The sequence below is a fragment of the Octopus sinensis genome, linkage group LG16 (genome assembly GCF_006345805.1).
Source record: "Octopus sinensis linkage group LG16, ASM634580v1, whole genome shotgun sequence".
NCBI lineage: Eukaryota > Metazoa > Mollusca > Cephalopoda > Octopoda > Octopodidae > Octopus > Octopus sinensis.
Genome location: NC_043012.1, coordinates 27638138 through 27660637, shown reverse-complemented (window position 1 = coordinate 27660637; position 22500 = coordinate 27638138). Strand labels below are relative to the sequence as shown.

Genomic DNA, 22500 nt, shown 5'->3' with positions numbered 1-22500 from the left:
AGTCACATAAAATGAAATCCCCATGGAAGTATTATACAATACATTTGAGGTACCAACATCCAAACAATTTGAAACTACACATTCCGGCACCAGAAAACAGAAAAGAACAGAAACACTGGAATTAAACACTAATCATAAGAGATATAAAACCCTGGACTGAGTTTAATTCTCAAAAAAGGGAGAAGCTAGGGGAGGCTAACTCTCAAAAGGAGAGATGCTGTGGAAGGATTCCAACAACCCACCAAGTGACTAAAAGTGGAATGACACATTGCTATAAAATAAAAAAACTGTCAGCAATTCTGGGTAAGCAGTTCACTGTGAGCCGTGAGTGAGAGTGTTTAACCTCGTGTAACAGTAATCATGGTGCATCATGTGAATATTTCATTCCCTCTGCTTTGTTAAATTATTTATCCAACACCAGGATATTAAAAAATATGTATTTTGCATCTATACAACAACAACTACACACTAGATTGTAATAATGGAATAAGCAGATGTTTCAAGAAGAAACAACTGGAATTTTACCCTACCAACCTTCATAACACACACACACAGGTGCAGGTGGGGCTTTGTAGCAAGAAGTTTGCTTTCAACAATATATGGTTCTGGGTTCAATTCCACTGCATGGCACCTTGGGCAAGTATCTTCTACTATAATTCCAGGACAATTAAAGCCTTGTGAATAGATTTGGTAGATGGAAGCTGAAAGAAACACATTGCGCCAGAGTGTTTTACTGTCTTCTTGGATTATAAACTTGTCACCGTAGCACATGCCATGTCCTCCAATTCCAATATTCTTTGACAACATGTCTAGTCATGAGGAAAATTTTACCTAACTTGGAAATAGGTGAGGGTTAGCAACAAGAAGTGCATCTGGCTGTGGAAAAGCCATTTCAAGAAATTCTGTCCATCCAATGCCATGGGAAAGTGGACAATAAAATACTGATGATGTTAATGAGATAAGTCTGTGCAAGAAAGTGAAGACACAGGCTTAGAAAGTTTGGAAGAATTTGGATAGCAGAGAACTTTACCAGATACCCAGAAGAGAGGCTAGGAGACAGGTCTATTTAGGAAAGCAGAAAAGAAGAGGATTGCCCATGCTCTACAGTGTGAGGAACAAAGCATAGTGTTCTGGATTGCAAGGCAGTGTATCAGACAAGATGCATTTATGAAAGCTACTAAATGTGTAGAATGAATGATAAAAAGCGTGTCTTCCTAAATGTGAACCTAACCGGGGATCCAGCCATTGTTGTTGACAGCAGTGTTATAGATGTGGAGGGATAGGATACACCCTAGTTACCCATATAGTTAACCAGGTTGTACAGAAGGTATCAGACCAACAAGTATTGCAGTAGCATCAAAGGATTTACCTTAGAGAGAATTACAGAGGTATCAAATTACCAGATCAGGTTATGAAAGTCATAACTCAGGTAGGAATTCGTCAGGGTTCGGTTATCAGTCCCCTCCAATTTATCATAGTCTTCCCAGCCATAACAGAGCAATTTAAGACTGGTTGCCCATGGGAACTCTATGCTGATCATCTTGTAATTATCGCTGCAACCAGAGTACAATTAGAAATGAAATTCTAGGTGTGGAAGCAAAACCGGGAATCAAAGTTAATTTAGCAAAACCAAAGTTCTACTTATCAGAAAAACAGACAGGGCATCAATCCCTTCAAGTGAAGGGCCCAGTACTATATGTAGACAGTGTAGGTAGAAATTCCATGCAGTCTACTCAGTGCAAACTATGGACACATAACAGTGGAATCACAGGAAGGTTAACAGAGAAAGTAGAATTTTTTTTATGGCAGAGAAGCAGGAGCAATAAATAGTAAGAGTACATGGGAAACATGTTTTGGAATGCCCTGGAGGTTCCCTAGAAGTAGTAGTTTCTGTTATCTAGGTGACCTAATTATAGTGGAGGGGGATGTTCTGAAAATATAGTTGCTAGAATAAGAACTGGTTGAAGAAAATTCAGAGAATTATTACCGATGTTGGTAACAAAAGGCCTCTCTCTCAGTGTTTTACACATAAATAATGGTGTCTGCCAATGAATACAAATCTGTTTCCCCAAAGTATACTCACAGAAAGTTTATTTCAAAAGTTTTTGAACATCTCTGAAGAAAGGTAAAAAACTAATCAACAATCACCACAGTTTGGAAAAAGAAATTTTCAACAAATAAAATTAAACCTACCTAATATTTTGTTGACAAGTCCATTTTCTATGAGGTTGTCTGTATATTTCATAACAAGGTCTGTGATTTCTTGATCATTCCCCATGGTCCACATCCGTCCTTCACGTGCTTGAAGCAGGACACGCAAAGAACTGCACAGGGCTCTACGTCCATCATAATAGAGAAGAACAGCCACTAAGCCTCGACTAAGTCCTGGATAATTTGGTTGCTGGTTCTGACCTTTAAAACAATGTACAGAGACACCAATAAATTTCTTTCAAATTTAATAGTTAATTAATTGTAATTATGGTACAGAAGTTGATGAAATAGACAATAGATAGCCCCAACTGAGCACTAAAGAGCCATGTAAACTGTGACTAACTGTGATTTAGGAATCCACAGGCTTCTTACCTAGTGAACCATACTGCAAACTGCAATATGAGATATAATGTAACCAACTTTCTAGATAACCTTTTTTTTTTTTTCTCATTCTTCAGTAGGATCTGACGATGACCACAGTGGAGACATGCATCATATTCAATGGGAACACAGTCATTATTCCTCCTCTGTACTCATTGTTAGTGATGTGTAACTGAATAGTGTTTAAGGCTAATGAACGCTAAACATTGTACCAAAGTACACACCATCAAAGACAAAACAGAACTACTGTTACTGATGCGAGAGAGGACAGCTGTGCGAAGAAGTGCCACACTCTAACGGTGTAGGAAACCTATGGAAAAGGTAGACCCAGGAAGACATGGAACAAGTTGGTGAAGCATGATCTTTGAATGTTGGACTTCATGGAGGCAATGACAAGTGACCGAGACCCTTGGCAATATGCTGTGCTTGAGAAGACCTGTCAAGGCAAATGAAACTGCAGTCATGGCCAATGCCAGGGTCATGTAACTGGCATGCAAAATCACCCCTCAAACATTGGGCAATATGCTGTGCTTGAGAAGACCTGTCAAACCAGGTGAAATCACAGCCGTAGCCAATGCCAGTGCCAATTAGTTGGCACCCATGCCAGTGGCATGGCCAATGCCAGTGTCATGTCAGAGGTAAGTAAAAAGCACCAGCTATACTCTTTGAGTGGTTGGCATTAGCATCCAGCTGTATAAACCATGCCAAACCAGAGTGAACCCTAGTGTAGTTCCCCAGCTTGCCAATTTTCAGTCAAACCATCCAACACATGCCAGCATGGAAAACAGACAGATGATGATGAGAAACTATTAGTTTTATGGGTTTTTTTGTGTTGTTTATCAAGGCTGAGTGGGAAAGATATCATTTTTGTAATAGAGTTATGGAATGTTGCAGATGTCTCTCAGTATTTAGAATGATTGTATATGTAATTGCAGAGACTGTGACTGAGAATATAAAATGTAGTTTTGTGGACATAACATAAATTAAAAACAGATTGTCCTCAGGAAAACTAATATTTAATTTTAAAATTCGACAACTGGGCCATAGATTCACATTTCTACACATGATTACTGCAGAAATTTAGCCTCCCAAAAATGGAGGCAACAAATTTAAATTTGTAAACTATAAGTTCAATTTTTATAATGAAATTGTTAAAATATGCAAAATATCCAAGGAGTTCAACTTTTAACTTGAGAAGACGCAAATTATTTCAAGAAAATTAAGATGTCACTTATATTATTGGCTTATATATTTAGTTGTGATGTAAAATTTCTTATATTAACAAATCAAACACTATCTTACAAATGTTAACAATTTTGGGATACAATATATGTTATAAAACAGCTAAATTCAGTGATTTCCCCACTCTCTAAACATCTCTTCAAAAGCAACACATGCTAAAAGTTGCAAAGACAAAGGTTTTTCTCCTAGGATACTGAAAATAATGAATGATAATATTTACTTTAGACAACAAAGTGAGTATATCTGATGTCAATAAAAGTCAATATGAAATAGAAAAACATTACGTGAACAAATGAAGCATTTGATGACATTTTGTAAATATCACCAAGGTCATATGGAAAATAAAACTTGTAAAAAAATTTTGATGAACCTAATACAGGTAGCTTTTAAGATTTTGATTCCTTGTACACCTTCATCTAGAATAAAGTTAAAATACACACTGATGTGAGTATATCTGCATATATATAGATATAGATGCAGTAAGATTGAACAAATTTTATAACATTAAGTTAAATTTCAAAGATAACCTTACAGCTTGATTTACTATTTTGTACTAGATTGACTACAACCAAATTTCATCAACATAACCAGAAAGGACTGAATGTAATTAACTTGGTACGGTAAAGGCTGCTATGCCATACAAAAGGCCCACTTTATCCTAATCAATTTTATTTTGAATATATACACAAACCGCTTTTTTCTCTAGCATAATGTAATCCAAGAACACATTATCAGTTACACTGTTAAATTTTATGGCAGTAAAATGAAATTTAGCACTAACTCTACTCACTGAAAAACCACAGAGGTACCCAACCAAGCCCAAAATGAAACTCCACCTAGACACTGAAGAGGCATTTTTTTGCAAGCCCCAACCTCCATAGTCTTGCTACTACTTGTACCAACAACAAGCTACTACAGTACCTTCTTAACAACAATATCTCTCCACTCAATCCTGAGCAACCAAAAAAAAAATACACACACAGAAAACTAGTAGCAATATCAAAAAACTTAATTCCGCCCAAAACATTTCGCTAGAAACTGCTGTTTCACTCTAATTAAGTCCACCTTGACTACCAGTACTGAGAACCTGCCAAACCAAAACCAACAGACATACAAAGACAGATTGGATAATAAAAAAAAATACCCTTACTGCTACACTGCACTCCATATGGTAAACCACTGCAGGTTGAAGTGCATAGAGTGGTCTTCCACTTGTTGGAAATATAGCACAAATGGAACCATGTATCTGTGGACTACACCATGCTATTTAACCAACTAATGATGTTTTACAAAGCTCTTAAAGTGAATATAAGATATAGTCAACTAAAATACTGCATAACATCAGGGAAATTATGACAAAAAGATAAGAATTTATTTACAATTTAACCTTTTCGATACCAACCTGGTTGTAGACAGCTGAACAGATTTTTGGTTCAGAAGATCAACCTGGCAATAGATGGCCAGGTGAACCCATTCATATTTAAATGTGAATTTCAGCATACATCTCTTCAGTTCATTTGTGAAAATACAGTTTCACTTTGTAAATAGTCAAGTAACAATATCCAACATTATTTGAAATAATATCTGAGCTCTGCAAATTTTAGAATTTTTCTTCCACGTTTTCTTTGGTGATTATTTTCAACTTTCAAAATAGATAACAACTTCATGCTATCAAGCAGTGAATCTAAATTTAAGAGTTTTTCAATGGAAGATATGGAGAAATCGAACAAATGTATAAGTGAACAAGGAAACCACGAGCTGTACAAAAATGAATCAGATATTTTGATATCCCAAACTGAAATTGAAATCAGCTATTCTGAAGAGAACACCGATAGCAACTGTGAGAGCAAATCTATACCAGAATGGAGTAAGAATTTAAAAACAACTTTTGTAAATAATTTCTCAGAAGAGAATCTATTCACAGTCATTTTCATGAATCAAAGCCATTAGACTATTTTTTAAAAAAATTTTTCCAGTAAATATTTTTGCCATAAATATTATCATGAGTATAAGGAAGTTACCCAGAATTACAAATTACTGGAGTAATGATGAACCTTTTGGAGACCAATAGATTTCCAATATTAAGACAAGGACATGATTTGTAAAATTAAAACAATATTAACATGTGAGAGACACTAGCAGTACCCCAGTATGTGGAGAACCAAACTTCGACCCCTTATTTAAAGTAAGACCCCTCATCAACTGCGTTCAAAATGCATACAAAACATTTTACAACCCTGGTACCTATCTGTCAATGAGGGCATGGTGGGGTATAAAGGTAGAGTATGTTTCCAACAATATATGCCAGGAGAACCCACAAAATGAAAAAGAAAAGAAAAGAAAGTTGATTGTTTATATAGTTCCTAAATGTTTTAAATGACTATGCAGTTTTATCCCAAGTTGCAATACACTGACAAGTTCCAAATCAGAGTGAAATAAATTTATCTGCATCTACTTGCAGATACTAGGACAACCAAAATAGAAAAAAAAAATTAATTATATCCACTCACCTAATAAAATAAGTATATATAAAATTAAAATAAACTCTCTCAGTGGTTCCCTTGAGGGAAATTTCTCCCCCTCTTCTATTTCTTAGCAAGCCCTCTTTCTTGCCACCGCTTATGCTGAAAACAACCGCAGATAGCAGCAGCAATAGCAGTCACCAGTCAAATTTAACGCATATGCTAAACATTGGTTGAATTCTAGGTGCTACACAATAAACTGATGGCAAGATGAAACATATTGGAAACTAATCCGAAATCATTCCAATGTGTTAAACAGCATGGAAAAACATCCGAAGATCTAACATTTGCACCCAAGAAGAGCAAAAAATGGGCTTGTATGTAGTTTGTAAAGAAAATGGTAATTGTATCTACATGAAGAACTAACAAACAAGGCAAATATGTACGGGGGAATATAGAAAAATTAAATTTGCCATAGCAAAAAACAGAAATATACATTAGTATCAATGAATCCTTTATTTTTGTGCAAAAAAAGTGCGTAAATTAGATGGGTTTTTACAGTATTTCATTTTCTAGTTTTCTTCAAAAACAAATTCCAGTATTTCATTTTATTTTACCTTTATGGTACTCGTGTTCTTATGTGCATTAAATTCAACTGTGATGTGCACAATTCTTCTATATTAAAATTTTGTTGCATACCCAACTGAATATTAACTGATGACTCATTTTCTATGGTGATGTTTAAACAAAATTTAAATATGTTTATATTTTGTTGAATTTACCTGTATTTACCTGTAATTAGAATCACTTTCAGTTATGCAACAGAATTGATTAAGAAGCTTTTCTTCAATTATGTTCCAAAAATTGCATTAATATGTCTATGAAACCAGTTTAAATTCATGATTATTTTAGAATATAATTGAAACTTAAAAGGGGTGCATTTTAGTTAGAGATATAGTAAAAAAAGGATTAAGAATAACAGAAAAAATGAAAAAGCTTTTAACCTTCCAAAAAAAAAACTGGGATGAAATTTAATCACAACTCTACATGTCAGGTCAGTACAGATTATAAACTATTACAGCATTAGAGTAAATTACAAAAAATATTTACAATAATCTCACATAGACACAAGTAGTCATATAGGTGCAGGTATGGTTATATATTTTTAATGTCAAGGTGAGGCAGACATTAAAACACAAATCAACCTCGCTCGCCAAGCCTTCAACCGACTCAGTGCAAGACTCTGGTCAAGATCTGAGATCCGACGCACCACCAAAGTACGGACCTACCAAGCACTAGTGCGAACGATTCTCCTTTACAGCAGCGAGTCATGGCCAATGAGGGTGGAAGATATTAAGCGACTAGAATCCTTCGATCACCTCTGTCTACGCCGCATCCTTCATGTCCGATGGCATCGCTTTGTCTCCAACAATTCGGTGCAACACCAGTGCAGAATCACCTCCCTCCGACAAGTCATCCACATGAGACGTCTGCATTGGCTGGGTCATGCCCTCCGTCGTCAACTAGGAGAATTCATCTACGAAGTAATTGCCCCAGCTCCCCTTCAGGGTTAGTGAAAGTGATGTGGTGGACAACGAAAAACCTGGCTGATGACAGTCAAGGCTGATCTGGAACCCAACCTAGGCCCCCATGTCTATGGCATTAACTGCTGGAATACGGGGTGGTTGGAGATCACGCGGGCCTGGTCGGCGTTTGTGAGAGATGTAGCATTGAGGATTAAAGAAGCCAGCTCAACCCACCCCGGGTGAATGCTGTCAAGAGAGAGAGAGAGGCATGGTTATATGGTTAAGAAGCTTGCTTTGCATGGTCTCAGGTTCAGTGCCACTGCATGGCAACCTAGGTAACCATACTCAATTATAGCCCTAGGCTGACCCATGCCCTGTGAGTGAATTTCGTAGGTGGAAACTGTAAAAGCCAGTTGTTGTGCTGTGATTGTGTGTGTGTGTGTGTGTGTGTTTGCCCCCCACCTAGACAACCCGTGTTGGTCTGTTTAAATCCCCATAACTTAGCAGTTATGGACCAAGAGAATAAGTACCTGACTTGGAGAAACACTATTCAGGCTCGGCTTGTTCAACGAAACCCTTGAAGGTGGTGTTTCAGCAAGGCAGCAGTCCTATGACTGAAACAAGTAAAAGATAAAAGATAAACACTCGCAAATAGCAAAGGATATTCTTCTGCCGGGGGATTAGTTTCTCACATACAAAAACGACAAGATCAAGTAACTTGGTGGTATGCCATATTTGGACACAAGTTCAGCCTATGTTAACATGGAAAACCAAACATTAAAAAACAACAAACTTATTTCTTCATTGGAAGGTTATTCTTTCTAACAGAAATTTTAAGAAAAAAAAATGCGAAAAGATCAATGAATGCACTTGTGCATGCTCACACACACCCACACATATATTCCAAGTATTAGTTTATTAATCAGAGACATCTAAAAAACATATATGTTATATCAATGTGAAATGCCCATTACCTGAGAGAATGAACTCAACTGCAGCAAATTCATTGATGTTATGGAGATCGCTTAAAAGTAATGATTCATCAATGACATCTTGAGAAAGAATTTGAGTTCTTTGCTCTGAATAGACAGGCAAACCCTCTTTTGTGGCTTTCTTCACCAGCTCTCTCTGTACACTGTTCTTTTCCTTTGAAATATAAAATATAATTTGTTGTGATGTCAGCATGCCAAGTTTTGAAAATCATACAGCATAAAAAGTAGGCAACATGCAATATAGTGGATGAATAGCATGGTAATGAAACACGATAACGAATCAGTTAATAAAACTAAAAAGAGGAAACCAGATAATCACAAGAAGAAAAGTTGCAATATAAGTAACAAAATATGGAAAAGTATAAAATCTTTAAAAAAGTGACAGAAATGACAAAATAGGATATTTAACTGAAACAAAAGCTGCCTGCTAAATTACAATGCTAAGTTTTTTCTCTGCATTCATAACTGATGACAAAGTTTGCAAAGCTCGATTACATAAATGATGTTTAATCTGCTGGTTCACTGAATACAATAACTGAAATTATCAGAGAAATTACTGAGAAAGATCACATTTTATTGTTATGAAACTCCCCAAATGCATTTTATTATAGGCCAGAAACTGTTTCAAATGAAATGGTGAACATCTACAATGATGCTCTTTTTAGCACTGTTTCCAATGCAGATTTTACATGGAACTTACTGACTGATATCTGCAATAACGAAGAGAAAAATATTTCAAGAAAAGGAATACAAATATGAGACAATTCAGGAACAAGAGTACAAACAACGAAGGGTTTAAGATCAGGCAAAATATTTTCTGAAGGCATTCTCAATCTTCACATTTATGCCATTCATAATGCTGAAAGCCATGATTTAATTGTAGAATGAATTGAGAAGTTTAACAGACATTTAGAACTTGACAGTTTCAAACCAACCCAAAATTATTGAAGAAATATTAATAAAATAACAGCCATGAAATAAATTTCAGTAGAAACATTTTACTTTCACTAATACAGTATAATACTGAGAGATTCACAAACATCCATTTCTTCTCTGTTTAGAGAAAAAGAGTTTGACCATGTGAGATTATTTTTTGAAAGAAGCTGAACCAATCTAAGTAATAAAGAGAGTCTTACAATGGTTTTCTCAAAAATGATTTTCTGTTTGAGTCTAGTATAGACTAGCTTTTTGGCAATTTCAGCAATCCTTGGCTTGGGATACACAAGTGAAATATAAAATTCACAGTTCAGATGTAATCTATTACTTGGCCATGTGCACATGTAAATACCACCAGGAACAACTTTGTTGGATAATTTTGGGAATTGTTCCATCCCAATGAATAATTCTCACCCATATTTAGAGAGAATTCAGTTTCATGCAACAAATGGATGGGTTGGCTTCAGGATGAATGAATTCAAAACAAGAAACAGGTTGCATCAAGGTCAAACTTAAAGAATTGTATTAAATACTTATTTGCACAGTTCCAGAATTCAAGCTATTAAAACCCAGTGTCAAGAATAACAGATTCCATGTATTCAGGTAAGATTTGTAATTTGATATCAGTATGCATTTTTCCCAATAGCCTTACCATATACAATTACAACCTGCACTGTGCATTCCTCTAATAGCAAAGGGACTTGGATATTGCCATAAATGATTCTCTCTTTTGAAAGACAAAGTTGCTCCAGACTCTAATGTAGCTCATAATCAAATAACTCAATGTTAATAATTTCTGCTGCTGAGGTGCTTCCTTTTGTACAGCACCAGCAATAATCTTGATTTAGTACAGTCAACCATAGATGACATAATGAACTCAATAACATTCCTTTCTTTATTCAGTGGCTACTTTGTTACTGGGAATGTAACCCTAGTTTCTTTTTTCTTTCTGTTTTTAAGAGAAGCAAACCTCAAAATGACTGACTTGGTGGCAGAGATCCCATTCTATTTCACAAGCAGGACAAAGTGTTTGTTGATGGTATCTGTTTTCGCAGAAGTAGCATGCACTGGTATTTTGGACAAGACTGAGTTTCATTTAGGTCTTTTCCAACTTCAGATCTAGCACAAACAAGAATTTATATGTGTGTATATATATATATATATATATATATATATATATATATATATATATATACATACACACACATATACATAATATAATATAATATATATATACACTAGCAGAAGTGCTGGCGTTGCTCGGGGCTTAATTGCTTTAAAGTACTCTTAATGATTCTACTCAATAATGATTATCGAGGCAAAGATTGATATAAGTTTATGGCCAACCAACTGATTTGCAGCTGGATAGAAAGCCCTGCAAAGAGCATTACAGCACTCTCAGGGGGTGGGTAACAATAGAATGTGAGGTGGCCCTGAAATGGCTGTGTTATCGTTCTCACAATTGTAGCAATTTGGTAGGTAGTCCTGGAAGGGTGTGTAAAACGTTCGGCAGCGGACGTGAAAACAGAATAGATGCCCTATGGAGGAAAGAGGGGGATTAATCATGGGTAAGTATATACAGGTAAGTTTGAAAATATACAACAATAGCATCTACTCACCAAATGTCGGAGCGTCAAGGAAAAAAATCCCCCCAGCTTTGTCCCAGACAGAATTAATAATGGAATTGTAAGCGAACTACTGTTGTGGAAGGAGTTTGGCTCATTCTCCGCTATGTACTGGGAAAGCTCATCAACATTATAACGTGTCTTGCAGCAAATCCGAAGACAGTGTGTTTGTGCCTTCCTGGTTTGTAGGTAGGCCATACACCAACGCACTACCGCCCATATTGAGGACAGTATCATTGATTTCAAGCAGCACCCTGTTGTAAATGAGGTCAGTGTACCCAACCTCCACTGATGGATTTAGCAACTGAGCCTGACGCAGGAAATCTTCAGACATGCAATCTTTGTAGGTAAACCATAAAGAGACGGGATCACCCAAGTTGCACCATAAGAGTAGAATAGCGAAAAGCAATCTTAGTCTTTTAGGGGATTTTAACAAAATGCCCTCCACCATAGTGGCGCCCTATTGTGAATCACCCTCAAAAAGTCCACGCATGAAGCAGGCTTCCTGTAAAGTGTCGCATAATTCACCATCAACAGTTCTTATGTCTCGAAAGCTTTGTGGGCCAAAAACATCACGGAGGAGAAGGTGCATGTGAAAATGCACATGCTGGTTGGGAGGTACAGTGTAGATTCTTCCTAGACAACTGTTTAACTTGGCACCGGGATGTCCTTGAACATCCTGACCTGACTTCCTATACACCCAAGTGTTCTTTGATCACACATAGTAGGACGGGACCTGAGGGTATGAAAGTGTTTTGGCAAATGTGTCAAGTTGACAAAGCCTAAAGAAACCAAAGTTGTTCCTTTTGGATTGGCCACCAATTATGCATCAGTCTGTTCAGTAAAGTCAGCCCACTGGCCGTTTTCCAAATGAAACGCTAGTTGTATGATGGCGGGGTTCCTCTGCTGAAGCGAAAACCCGAATATCCACCGAAAAGCTTCACCACTGCTGATATATCAACCTGGCAAGTACTGCAACACTTTGCCCATGCTATTGTCCTTTTGAAGGCCGAACATGGCAGCATGAGTACCTTTGTTAACATATTTACATATGTACTTAATTGATTTCACTGAATGACAGAACTCCACATTTATATGAGCATTGAAAATTTTCATCAGAAATGGACAGTATAGAACCACCCCTCTATTGTCAAGTTGATGACTCCATAACGTCATAGTGAATCCCCTATTCTCAGGCCGCCTTTGTCTGTACAGTGGATATCCGTCGCCGGGACCGCATGGACCATGCACCATGTGTGACTTCACAATGTCATACCGCTGCTGGTCAACAGTGGTGTCCAGGATTTCTGCTGTGATGATGTCATCTAGAACTGTAGGGTCTATTTTGGTGACCAACCAAAGCAAAATGTGCGCATGTGGCAACACTGTCTTCTGCCACTCAACAGTATACATGTGGCAGTTAACAGGCCCAAAAACCTGCCCTTTTTTGATTAAATCAATTAGCTTAGCCAGCTTCTGCCTGAAAACCCTGGCAATATCATGCTGACGGCAGCAAAGGGTGAAAGTTACTTGTATGGAGAAATTGTCTTGGAAAGTATGCATAAAATTGAAGAGGGGAAAGGGTGATAAGAAATGGCAAATAAATAAACTGATAGGTATTTGTATGTGTGTGTATTTGTATGTATGTATGTATTAGTGTGTATTGCCTGTATATATATATATATACAGTAGTAAGTAAATGTGTTTTAAAAAGATATATTTCGAAAAATTCAGTTTGTAGGGAATAAATGTTTGACTGTCGAACGTATTTGAAAAAGATTGACAGGTATTAGTGTGTATGTATGTATGTATGTATATATGAGTGTGTATTCTCTGTCTATATATATTACTCTGTTACTTGTTTCTGTGGCCTTTAGTTGTGTATAGCGACCGCAAGACATTGTTTGTAAGCGTAGTACTTATTCTATCGGTCTCTTTTTCTGAACCACTAAGTTATGGGGACGTAAACACACCAGCATCAGTTGTCAAGCGATGTTGGGGGGACAAACACAGACACACAAACATATACACATACATACATATATATATATATACATGTATACAACGGGCTTCTTTCAGTTTCCGTCTACCAAATCCACTCACAAGGCTTTGGTTGGCCTGAGGCTATAGTAGAAGACACTTACCAAAGGTACCACTCTGTGGGACTGAACCCGGAACCGTTTTGTCGGTAAGCAAGCTACTTACTCCTAAGCCTATGCCACTCCTAAGCCTATGGTAGTAAGTAAATGTGTTTTAAGAAAGATTTTGAAAAAACTCACAATTTGTAGGGAATAAATGTTTGACTGTCGATGTGAAAATTATTTGTGCAGAGAAATTGTCTTGGAAAGTATGCATAAAATTGAAACAGGGAAAGGGTGATAAGAAACAGCAAATAAATAAATAAACTGAGAGGTATTTGTATGTATGTATTAGTGTGTATTCTGTCTCTATATATATGGTAGTAAGTAAATGTGTTCTAAAAAAGATTTTGAAAAAACTCAGTTTGTAGGGAGTAAATGTTTGACTGTCGATTGTATTTGAAAAAGATTGACAGGTATTTGTATGTATGTGTATGTATTCTCTGTTCATATTTATGGTACTAAGTAAATGTGTTTTAAAAAAGATTTACAAAAAACTCAGTTTGTAGGGGTTAAAAGTTTGACTGTTGATCGTATTTGAAAAAGATGTGTTGCTATTTATTTTCTTTTTGTTATCTTGGTGAAAGACGGTATTAGAAATGGGAAGTGAACTTACAATTCCCGCCAATTAGAATGAGGCCATTGGTAACCATAGGTACATATATGTGTGTATTTGCATAAGATTGATTGGTAGTCTGTCTGTTCATTTCACTCTCACTGTTTCTCCTTCCTTTCTTTCTGTCTTTTTTCTTGATCATTTGCAAATGTTCATGAGAGTAAGTAGCAGTTTAAAGGATTGGTAATAGTAAGAGCAAATCACATTGTATTAGAAGGGGAAATGGTTATGTATGTAGTTTTATTGATTTTATTCATAACTGGGAGTTACTTTGACCGTAAAAATGCCCCCATGATCTAAGTTATGGTATTTAGAATATTAATTCCGATTTTTTCATCAACAAAATTTGGAATTGTGTAAATGTATGAATTTTCAATACATACACACAGAGAAAATCTGCCTTTTATAGATCAATATATATATATATAATATATATATATAATATATATATATATATATATATATATTATATATATATATATCATCATCATTTAGCATCCGCTTTCCATGCTAGCATGGGTTGGACGGGTCAACTGGGGTCTGTGCAGCCAGAAGTCTGATCTGGCAGTGTTTCTACGGCTGGATGCCCTTCCTAACGCCAACCACTCCGTGAGTGTAGTGGGTGCTTTTTACGTGCCACCCGCACAGGTGTCAGACGGAGCTGGCAAACGGCCACGGACGGATGGTGCTTTTTACGTGCCACCGGCACGGAGGCCATTCGGGGCGGCGCTGGCAACGGCCACGATTGGATGGAACGCTTACTTGTCACCGGCACTGGTATCACAGCTGCAATTTCCATTGATGTTGATCAACTTCGATTTTGGTTCTGCTTTCTGATATCTGATTTGATTTGGTTTGATTTTGATTTTGATTTTCACTTGCCTCAACGGGTCTTCACAAGTGGAGTTTTGTGTCCCAAGGAGGAAAGGTATGTATAAGTCGACTGGCTACATACCAGGTAGAGGCCACGGGTTATGGTCTCACTAGTCTTGCCGGGTCTTCTCACGCACAGGTCTCGGTCTCTAGTCATTTCCTTGGTGAAGTCATTTCTAGTCATTTCCTAAAGTTCGAAGATCATGCTTCACCACCTCGTCCCAGGTTTTCCTGGGTCTACCTCTTCCACAGGTTCCCTCAACTGCTAGGGTGTGGCACTTTTGCACACAACTATCTTCAGCCATTCTCATCACATGACCATACCAGCGCAAACGTCTCTCTTGCACACCACAACTGATGCTTCTTAGGTCCAACTTTTCTCTCAAGGTATTTACACTGTCGATTATGAACACTGACATTACACATCCATCGGAGCATACTGGCTTCATTTCTTGCGAGCTTACGCATATCCTCAGCAGTCACAGCCCATGTTTCACTACCATGTAGCATGGCTGTATGTACACATGCATCATAGTCTGCCTTTTACTCTGAGCAAGAGGCCTTTTGTCACCAGCAGGGGTAAGAGCTCTCTGAACTTTGCCCAGGCTATTCTTACTCTAGCAGTTACACTTTCAGCACACCCACCCCCGCTACTGACTTGCTCACCTAGGTAGTGGAAGCTATCAACTACTTCTAGTTTTTCTCCCTGGAACGTGGTAAAAGTTGGTCTCTGCACATTTTCAGTGTTTATTGCTCCTGAGCATCTGCCACAGACAAAAACTATTTTCCTAGTTAGCCTTCCTTTGACATTGCTGCACCTCTTATATGTCCATAGCTTACACTTGGTGCACCTTATAGAGTTTCTACCTACACCTTTATTACAGATCGAGCAGAGCCATCTACCTGAAGGCATTTGTGATTGGTCTACCTTCCTACTTATTAGGACTTTGGTTTTGGCTAGGTTGATTCTAAGGCCCTTTGATTCTAATCCTTGCTTCCACACCTGAAACTTCTCCTCCAGTTCTGATAGTGACTCAGCAATTAGAGCAAGGTCATCAGCATAGAGGAGCCCCCAGGGGCATCCTGTCTTGAATTCCTCCGTTATTGCCTGGAGAACTATGATAAATAGGAGGGGACTGAGGACTGAGCCTTGGTGAACCCCTACCTCTACCCGGAATTCTTCATTGTACTCGTTGCCAACCCTCACCTTACTAGCAGCGTCCCTGTACATGGCTTGTACAGCTCTCACTAACCATTAATCTATCCCTAGTTTCTTCATTGACCACCAGATAAGGGATCAGGGTACCCTGTCGAAGGCTTTCTCCATGTCAACAAAAGACAGGTACAGGGGCTTATCTTTGGCTAGGTATTTCTCTTGCAGCTGTCTTACCAGGAATATAGCATCAGTAGTACTTTTCCCTGGCACGAACCCAAACTGCATCTCATCTAAACTAACTCTCTCTCTAATTAGTTGGGCTATAACCCTCACCGTAACCTTCATTACCAGATCCAGCAGCTTGATACCCCTGTAGTTATTTGTATCTAGGGCGTCACCTTTACCTTTGTAGCAGTTGACTATTATGCTGCTACACCAGTCATTGGGTATGACTCCTTCGTGTATCACCTGGTTAACTATCACCGGGTGACTAGGCTACAGCCGACACTACCAGATATTTTGAGCATCTCTGCAGTAATTCCTGATGGGCCTGGGGCTTTCCCAGTTTTCATGCTTGTAATTGCCTTAACTACTAAGGAACTGTCAACTCGGATTGCTGGTCCCTCTGTTGGGTCAACATTCGGCAGACTCTCTTTATCCCATTCATTTTCCTCATTCAGCAACATTTCATAGTGGCGTCTCCAAACCTCTCTCTTTGCATCCTCATTTAGCGCAAGTGAACAGTCATCCGTGCGAACACATTTTTCTCCTACCACGTCACGATTCTCTCTCACACACTGTCTTGCAACACGAAATACCTCAAGTCTTTCATCCTCACGGCGCAGAACATTGGCAAATTTTTTCTTATCTGCTTCCCCTCTGGCTAAAGACACCTGCCTCCTAGCTTCCTTTCTGGCAGTCTGATACACTTCCCTGCTACCACCGTTCTTCCAGTCCTTCCAAGCCTGTTTCTTTTGTCTAATAGCCCTGTCAACAATATTGTTCCACCACCACGTTATTTTGGGTCTTGAGGGGACTTTGCACCAGCCACAGATCTGGTCAGTGGCTTTCAGCAGGTTGTCCCTTAAAAAGCATCCAGTTGTCTTCTACCCCATGTGTAGCTATACCCCCTTCTATTTCGTCAAAGGCTTCAAGTAACATGTCTCTAAATCTCTGTCCATTCGCAGGGTCTTTAAGCTTCCAGACCCTTCTTCTCCATGTTGGTCGTCTTCTAGTCGTCCTGATCCTAAAGTCACTAACTACCAGTCTGTGTTGTGGGGTACATTCTTCACCTGGGAAGGTTTTGGCATTTATAAGCAGCCATCTTTCCCTTTTTCTGGCAAGGATGTAGTCGATTTGGCTAGTATGCCAGCCCAATCGGTAGGTGACCAGGTGGCTTGTTGGTTTTCTTAAGTTAGTGTTGCAAACCATAAGACTATTCGCATCGCAGAACTCCAGCAGCCTGGTTCCCTCCTCATTGCGGGAACCATAACTGTAGCCTCCATGTACGCCATGGAAGCCCCCAGCATGTCGTCCAACATGCCCATTGAAGTCACCAGCCACAAAGAGAAGGTCCCTGTCGTTCGTCAATGAGGTGGTCTGCAGTAGGGTGTCATAGAAATGGTCTTTCCCTATTAATGCCTACGGTTAAACTCAACTCCCTCTGTCAATCATAAAAGAAAAACCGTTTAAATCATATGCTGATTTTGAAATAACTAAAGCTATAAATAAAAGTATGTAACTATTGGGTTGAAAAATGCTTTTTATACAAAAAGTTGATGGCAGCCTGGGGAAAACAAATCTGTAAACATAATATATGTTCTACTATTGGATCAAAGCAATTTTTTGAAATTTCTCTGTCCATTTTAGAACCTCTGTTGTTACTAATGAGAATTGCATGAAGTTTCTAAGTTCTTATAGACATCATACAACTCTTGCAGCAAAGAACAAAGCTTCTAAAATGGGTAGAGAACTTTGAAGGATGTTTGGGGTTTGAATCCCCCAGGTAGCCTTTGACAGATTGTTAAATAAATAATGTTGAACAAAGACAAGTGGATCTATTCCAATGCCATCCACATATAACCTACACACCTCCATGAAACTATTGCACTGACTAATTGAACAGACCTTGAAAATATCTTCAATGAGATCATACTAGTCTTGTCTCCTTCAACACCAAAAAAAAAAAAAAAAAAACCAGGACACCAAAGTATACCTAGAATCCTCACAGACACTTCGAATTCAAGTCCTTACAATCAGTGAAGATCTCTTCTGGCCAGTGTACATTCTCAACATAGCACTGATGACTGCTTCACAAAGACTTTGTGTCCTCTTCAACCCAACACAGTAACCCTTTACGAAGTTAAAGTCACATTCCCAATGGGTTACTGTTTCTACATCTGCAACTATGGTGCTGCCACATACATGCACATCAGACTGTATTCTACAGAAAAGCTACTTGACTGATTGGTATGAAGTCATTTGTAGACCAAACCAATAATGCTACAGAAAAATTTGTAAATTGAACACTGGTTATTGCCAAGTTTTGCTGATTTTTCTTTAACACCAGTAATGCAAAAAAAAACCCAAATGGCTCAAAACAAAATGGTTGCAACACATCCATACCAAAATCAATACAAACAATAATGAATAAATATGCTCAGTGCATGATTTCTATTCGTGGAAGACCCAATCTACTATGGTAACCAACTGACATTGCAGAGATGTAAGCTTTTTTTACCATAAACATTCTGTTTGGTATCAAACAGCTTCCTTGACTGTAGAACTACCGGAATCCCAATATAAGGTATGGTGACCCTATCTCTAGCATTATGTCAAAAACGAGGTATTCAAAAATATCTCAATATTTACATTTATCTGAATCTGCTAATGACCCAAACTAAGAACCGCTGTATAAAGTGCATCCTGTTATTGATTTACTTTGTGTTAAGTACAAACTGTATCTGCCTGGGAAAGATCTGTGTAGATGAAGCCATGATAAGCTATAAAGCTGACATCACATCTCAGTTACATGAGGGCTTTTCTTCTAGAAAGCACAGAACTGGGAGAAAAACAAAATTAACTGAGGTGGATGTCAACAGAGAAAATATTAACTTCTATAAAATTGAAGAAATAAATGAAAGGAAAAAAGTTTGCAGACTGTGTTTGTTGGAAAAAAAATAAAACTGCAAAAGGTATCAAGTTGAAACTTCATTTATATGTTCTTTTTGCAAAGTACAGAAATATGATATAATTATATTTTGTTGTTTGATAGTAATACTATCATATATTCCTTTTCATTTTATCACAAATAATATGTAAAAGTGAGAAATACATATTAATCTTCAGTATGTTACACACCTGTATTAACCTTTGTCTTTCACCTGTTAATAAGCTTTTTTATTAAGTGCATTCTGTCACATAAATGTACTCATTAAAGAATACACAGTCAAGTTTTGTAGTTTATTTTCAATGAAAATGTTTGAATGAAATATAGAGAAAGAATTAAATCTTGTACCGATTATAAATTAATGTACCTCATCTTGAAAAGTGGCAAAATTGTTGGCAGTTGACATCTAGGATAATTTTAGTAAACAAATCAAACAGGTAAGATAAATTAAGAATTTCAATTTTAGAGCTTATTCCATAAAGTAATTGTTTTTACACCTGTTAATTAAATTTATTTGCCCATAAAAGTCAAATTGAATCAGAAAGATTAGCTAAAATTACATAACTGTGAACCACTGATATATAAGCACCCACTGACGAAATTTCAAGCCTGTATGTAAAAAATTAAAGTTACAAACAAATATTGGGGAGACCCTTTTTAAACCTGATTAATTCAAAATAATGTGTATGAGCATTTCATTTGACAGATTAATCTGAATGTTAAAGGGCTAAATTTTTCAAAAAGTAGTTAAAAGAATCTAATCATAAAAATGTTTTGTTTTTTTTTCATACAGACATGGCTTACAAAATAATTTACAATGTGTAAAACACATGACTTAACTGAAATATAAGAATGCACTCACTAAAAATATTGCAAAAAGAAGAAAAAAAAATTATTACTTACAGGTGCCTTCAAAAGTGACATAAAATCAGGTTTATGTCGTCTTAACATCACCTCCAAATCGTGAACTGATTCTACTTGTTTCTTTAATAACACTGAATCAACTACATCATAAAGTTCTTTGAAAGGCGTCCACAGTTTAGCACCTGAAAATTTACAACCACAGTTGAAAAAATGGAATCCAATTGATTTCAGCAGTGAGTAACATGAACAGTAACATTCCTAAAAATAGATCTTAATTATTAACTCTTAATATCTTTTATGAATCCACATGGTACCTCAGTCAACTAGTGTTGAACCACACAGAACCGCATAAATAATATCACCCTTGTTTGAATCTGCTTTAAAGGAAGTCAGGAACTCTTTAATGAAACAAGGAAAAAACTTTCATTTATTTAAATTCTGTAACATGCATTTAACAAACTTATGGCACTGCTAAATTTAAGCTTTCCTCAACATTTTTCATTTCAAAATGATAGCCCCAGTTACTCTTTGACTTTGCATTTCTATATAAAAGAACCTTCCATGCATTTTATGGTATATGTAAGGCTTTTGGATTTGAAAATTACAGTGATATACCTACTACTTTCATGTTCTCAAATGACCTGTGTAACTTTGATCTATTGAATGACTTGGATGAAATTTTGTATGTATGATAATTGGAGACTCTTATTGATTATGAAACTGAAATATTTGCAAGTGCAGTTGATGCCAAAATATTCTGAGGGTTTCAAACGAATTTTAATGAGTATTTTTTCCAACTTTTCCAGAGTGTGTCTAATCTGTACGATTGATCATCAAACTACCGTAAATACACATGTAATTTATGCACCCGTGATTTTCAGGATAAAAATTATTTCAAAGAGCTTCTACTCATGTAAAATTCACACCCAAAAGTTTTCAGAATTGCCGATATGGCCAGGGGAAAAAGGTTTTCAATTTAGTTATATTTACCATAATTTCACTTACTTTTAACTTTTTGCCTGGCGCGAGCCCACAGCAATATCATATCTTTCCATATATATATATATATATATACATACATATATATATACATACATATACATATATATATACATACATATACATATATATATACATACATATACATATATATATACATACATATATTTATATATATATACATACATACATACATACATATATATATAATCGAGGTAGTCAGAGTAAGTGACAGAGTAATTAAAATTAGATTAGTTCTTCACCATAGGACAGCTACCATCATCTCGGAATATGCCCCTCAACCAGGGCTACCGGAAGGACAAAAAGACCAATTCTATGACACCCTATTGCGGACTACCTCATTGACAAATGACAGTGACCTTCTCTTTGTGGCAGGTGATTTCAATGGACATGTTGGACGACATGCCGGGGGCTTCCATGGAGGCTACGGTTTTGGCTCTCGAAATGAGGAGGGAACCAGGCTGCTGGAGTTCTGCGATGCAAATGACCTTATGGTCTGCAATACCCACTTCAGGAAACCCACCTCTCACCTAGTCACCTACCGTTCTGGCAGACACACCAGCCAGATTGACTACATCCTTGCCAGGAAAAGGGGAAAGAGGGCTGATTATAAATGCCAAAACCTTCCCAGGCGAAGAATGTACCATCCCCAACATAGATTAGTAGTTACGACTTCAGGATCAGAGCTAAATGGTTGCCCAGAAGAAGACCAGCTTGGAGGAGAAGGGTCTGGAAGCTTAAAGATCCTGCAAATGGACAGAGATTTAGAGACATACTACTCAAAGACTCTGACGAAATAGAAGGGGATATAGCTTCACTTAATGTGGAAGACAACTGAGATTCCTACGGGACAATCTGCTGACAGCCACTTGACCAGATCTGTGGATGGAGCAAAGTACCATCTCGACCCAGAGTAACATGGTAGTGGAACACTGTGGTTGACAGGGCTATTAGACAAAAGAGACAGGCTTGGAAGGACTGGAAGAACGGTGTAGCAGGGAATTGTATCAGACAGCCAAAAGGGAACTAGGAGATAGGTTATATTTAGCCACAGGGGAAGCGGATAAGAAAAAATTTGCCAATGTTCTGAGCCGTGAGGATGAAAGACTTGAGGTATTTCGTGTTGCAAGACAGTGTGTGAGAGAGAAAATCGTGACGTGGTAGGAGAGAAGTGTGTTCGCATGGATGATGGTTCACTTGCGCTAAATGAGGATGCAAAGAGAGAGGTTTGGAGATGCCACTATGAAATGTTGCTGAATAAAGAAAATGAATTGGCATAAAGAGAGTCT

At 37.4% G+C, this 22500-nt stretch overlaps 1 protein-coding gene across 1 annotated transcript in view; it reads right to left on the bottom strand.

The window, feature by feature from the left end:
* The window catches only part of LOC115220281 (nuclear pore complex protein Nup205), a 222260-nt gene that overhangs the window by 191815 nt on the left and 7945 nt on the right, over positions 1-22500 (bottom strand). The window contains exons 2-4 of the mRNA XM_029790391.2: positions 20231-20373; positions 8797-8968; positions 2194-2412 (exon numbers count right to left, since the gene is read on the bottom strand). Of these exons, the coding sequence (XP_029646251.1) occupies positions 2194-2412; positions 8797-8968; positions 20231-20373 (534 nt within the window). The remainder of the gene's footprint in view (positions 1-2193; positions 2413-8796; positions 8969-20230; positions 20374-22500) is intronic.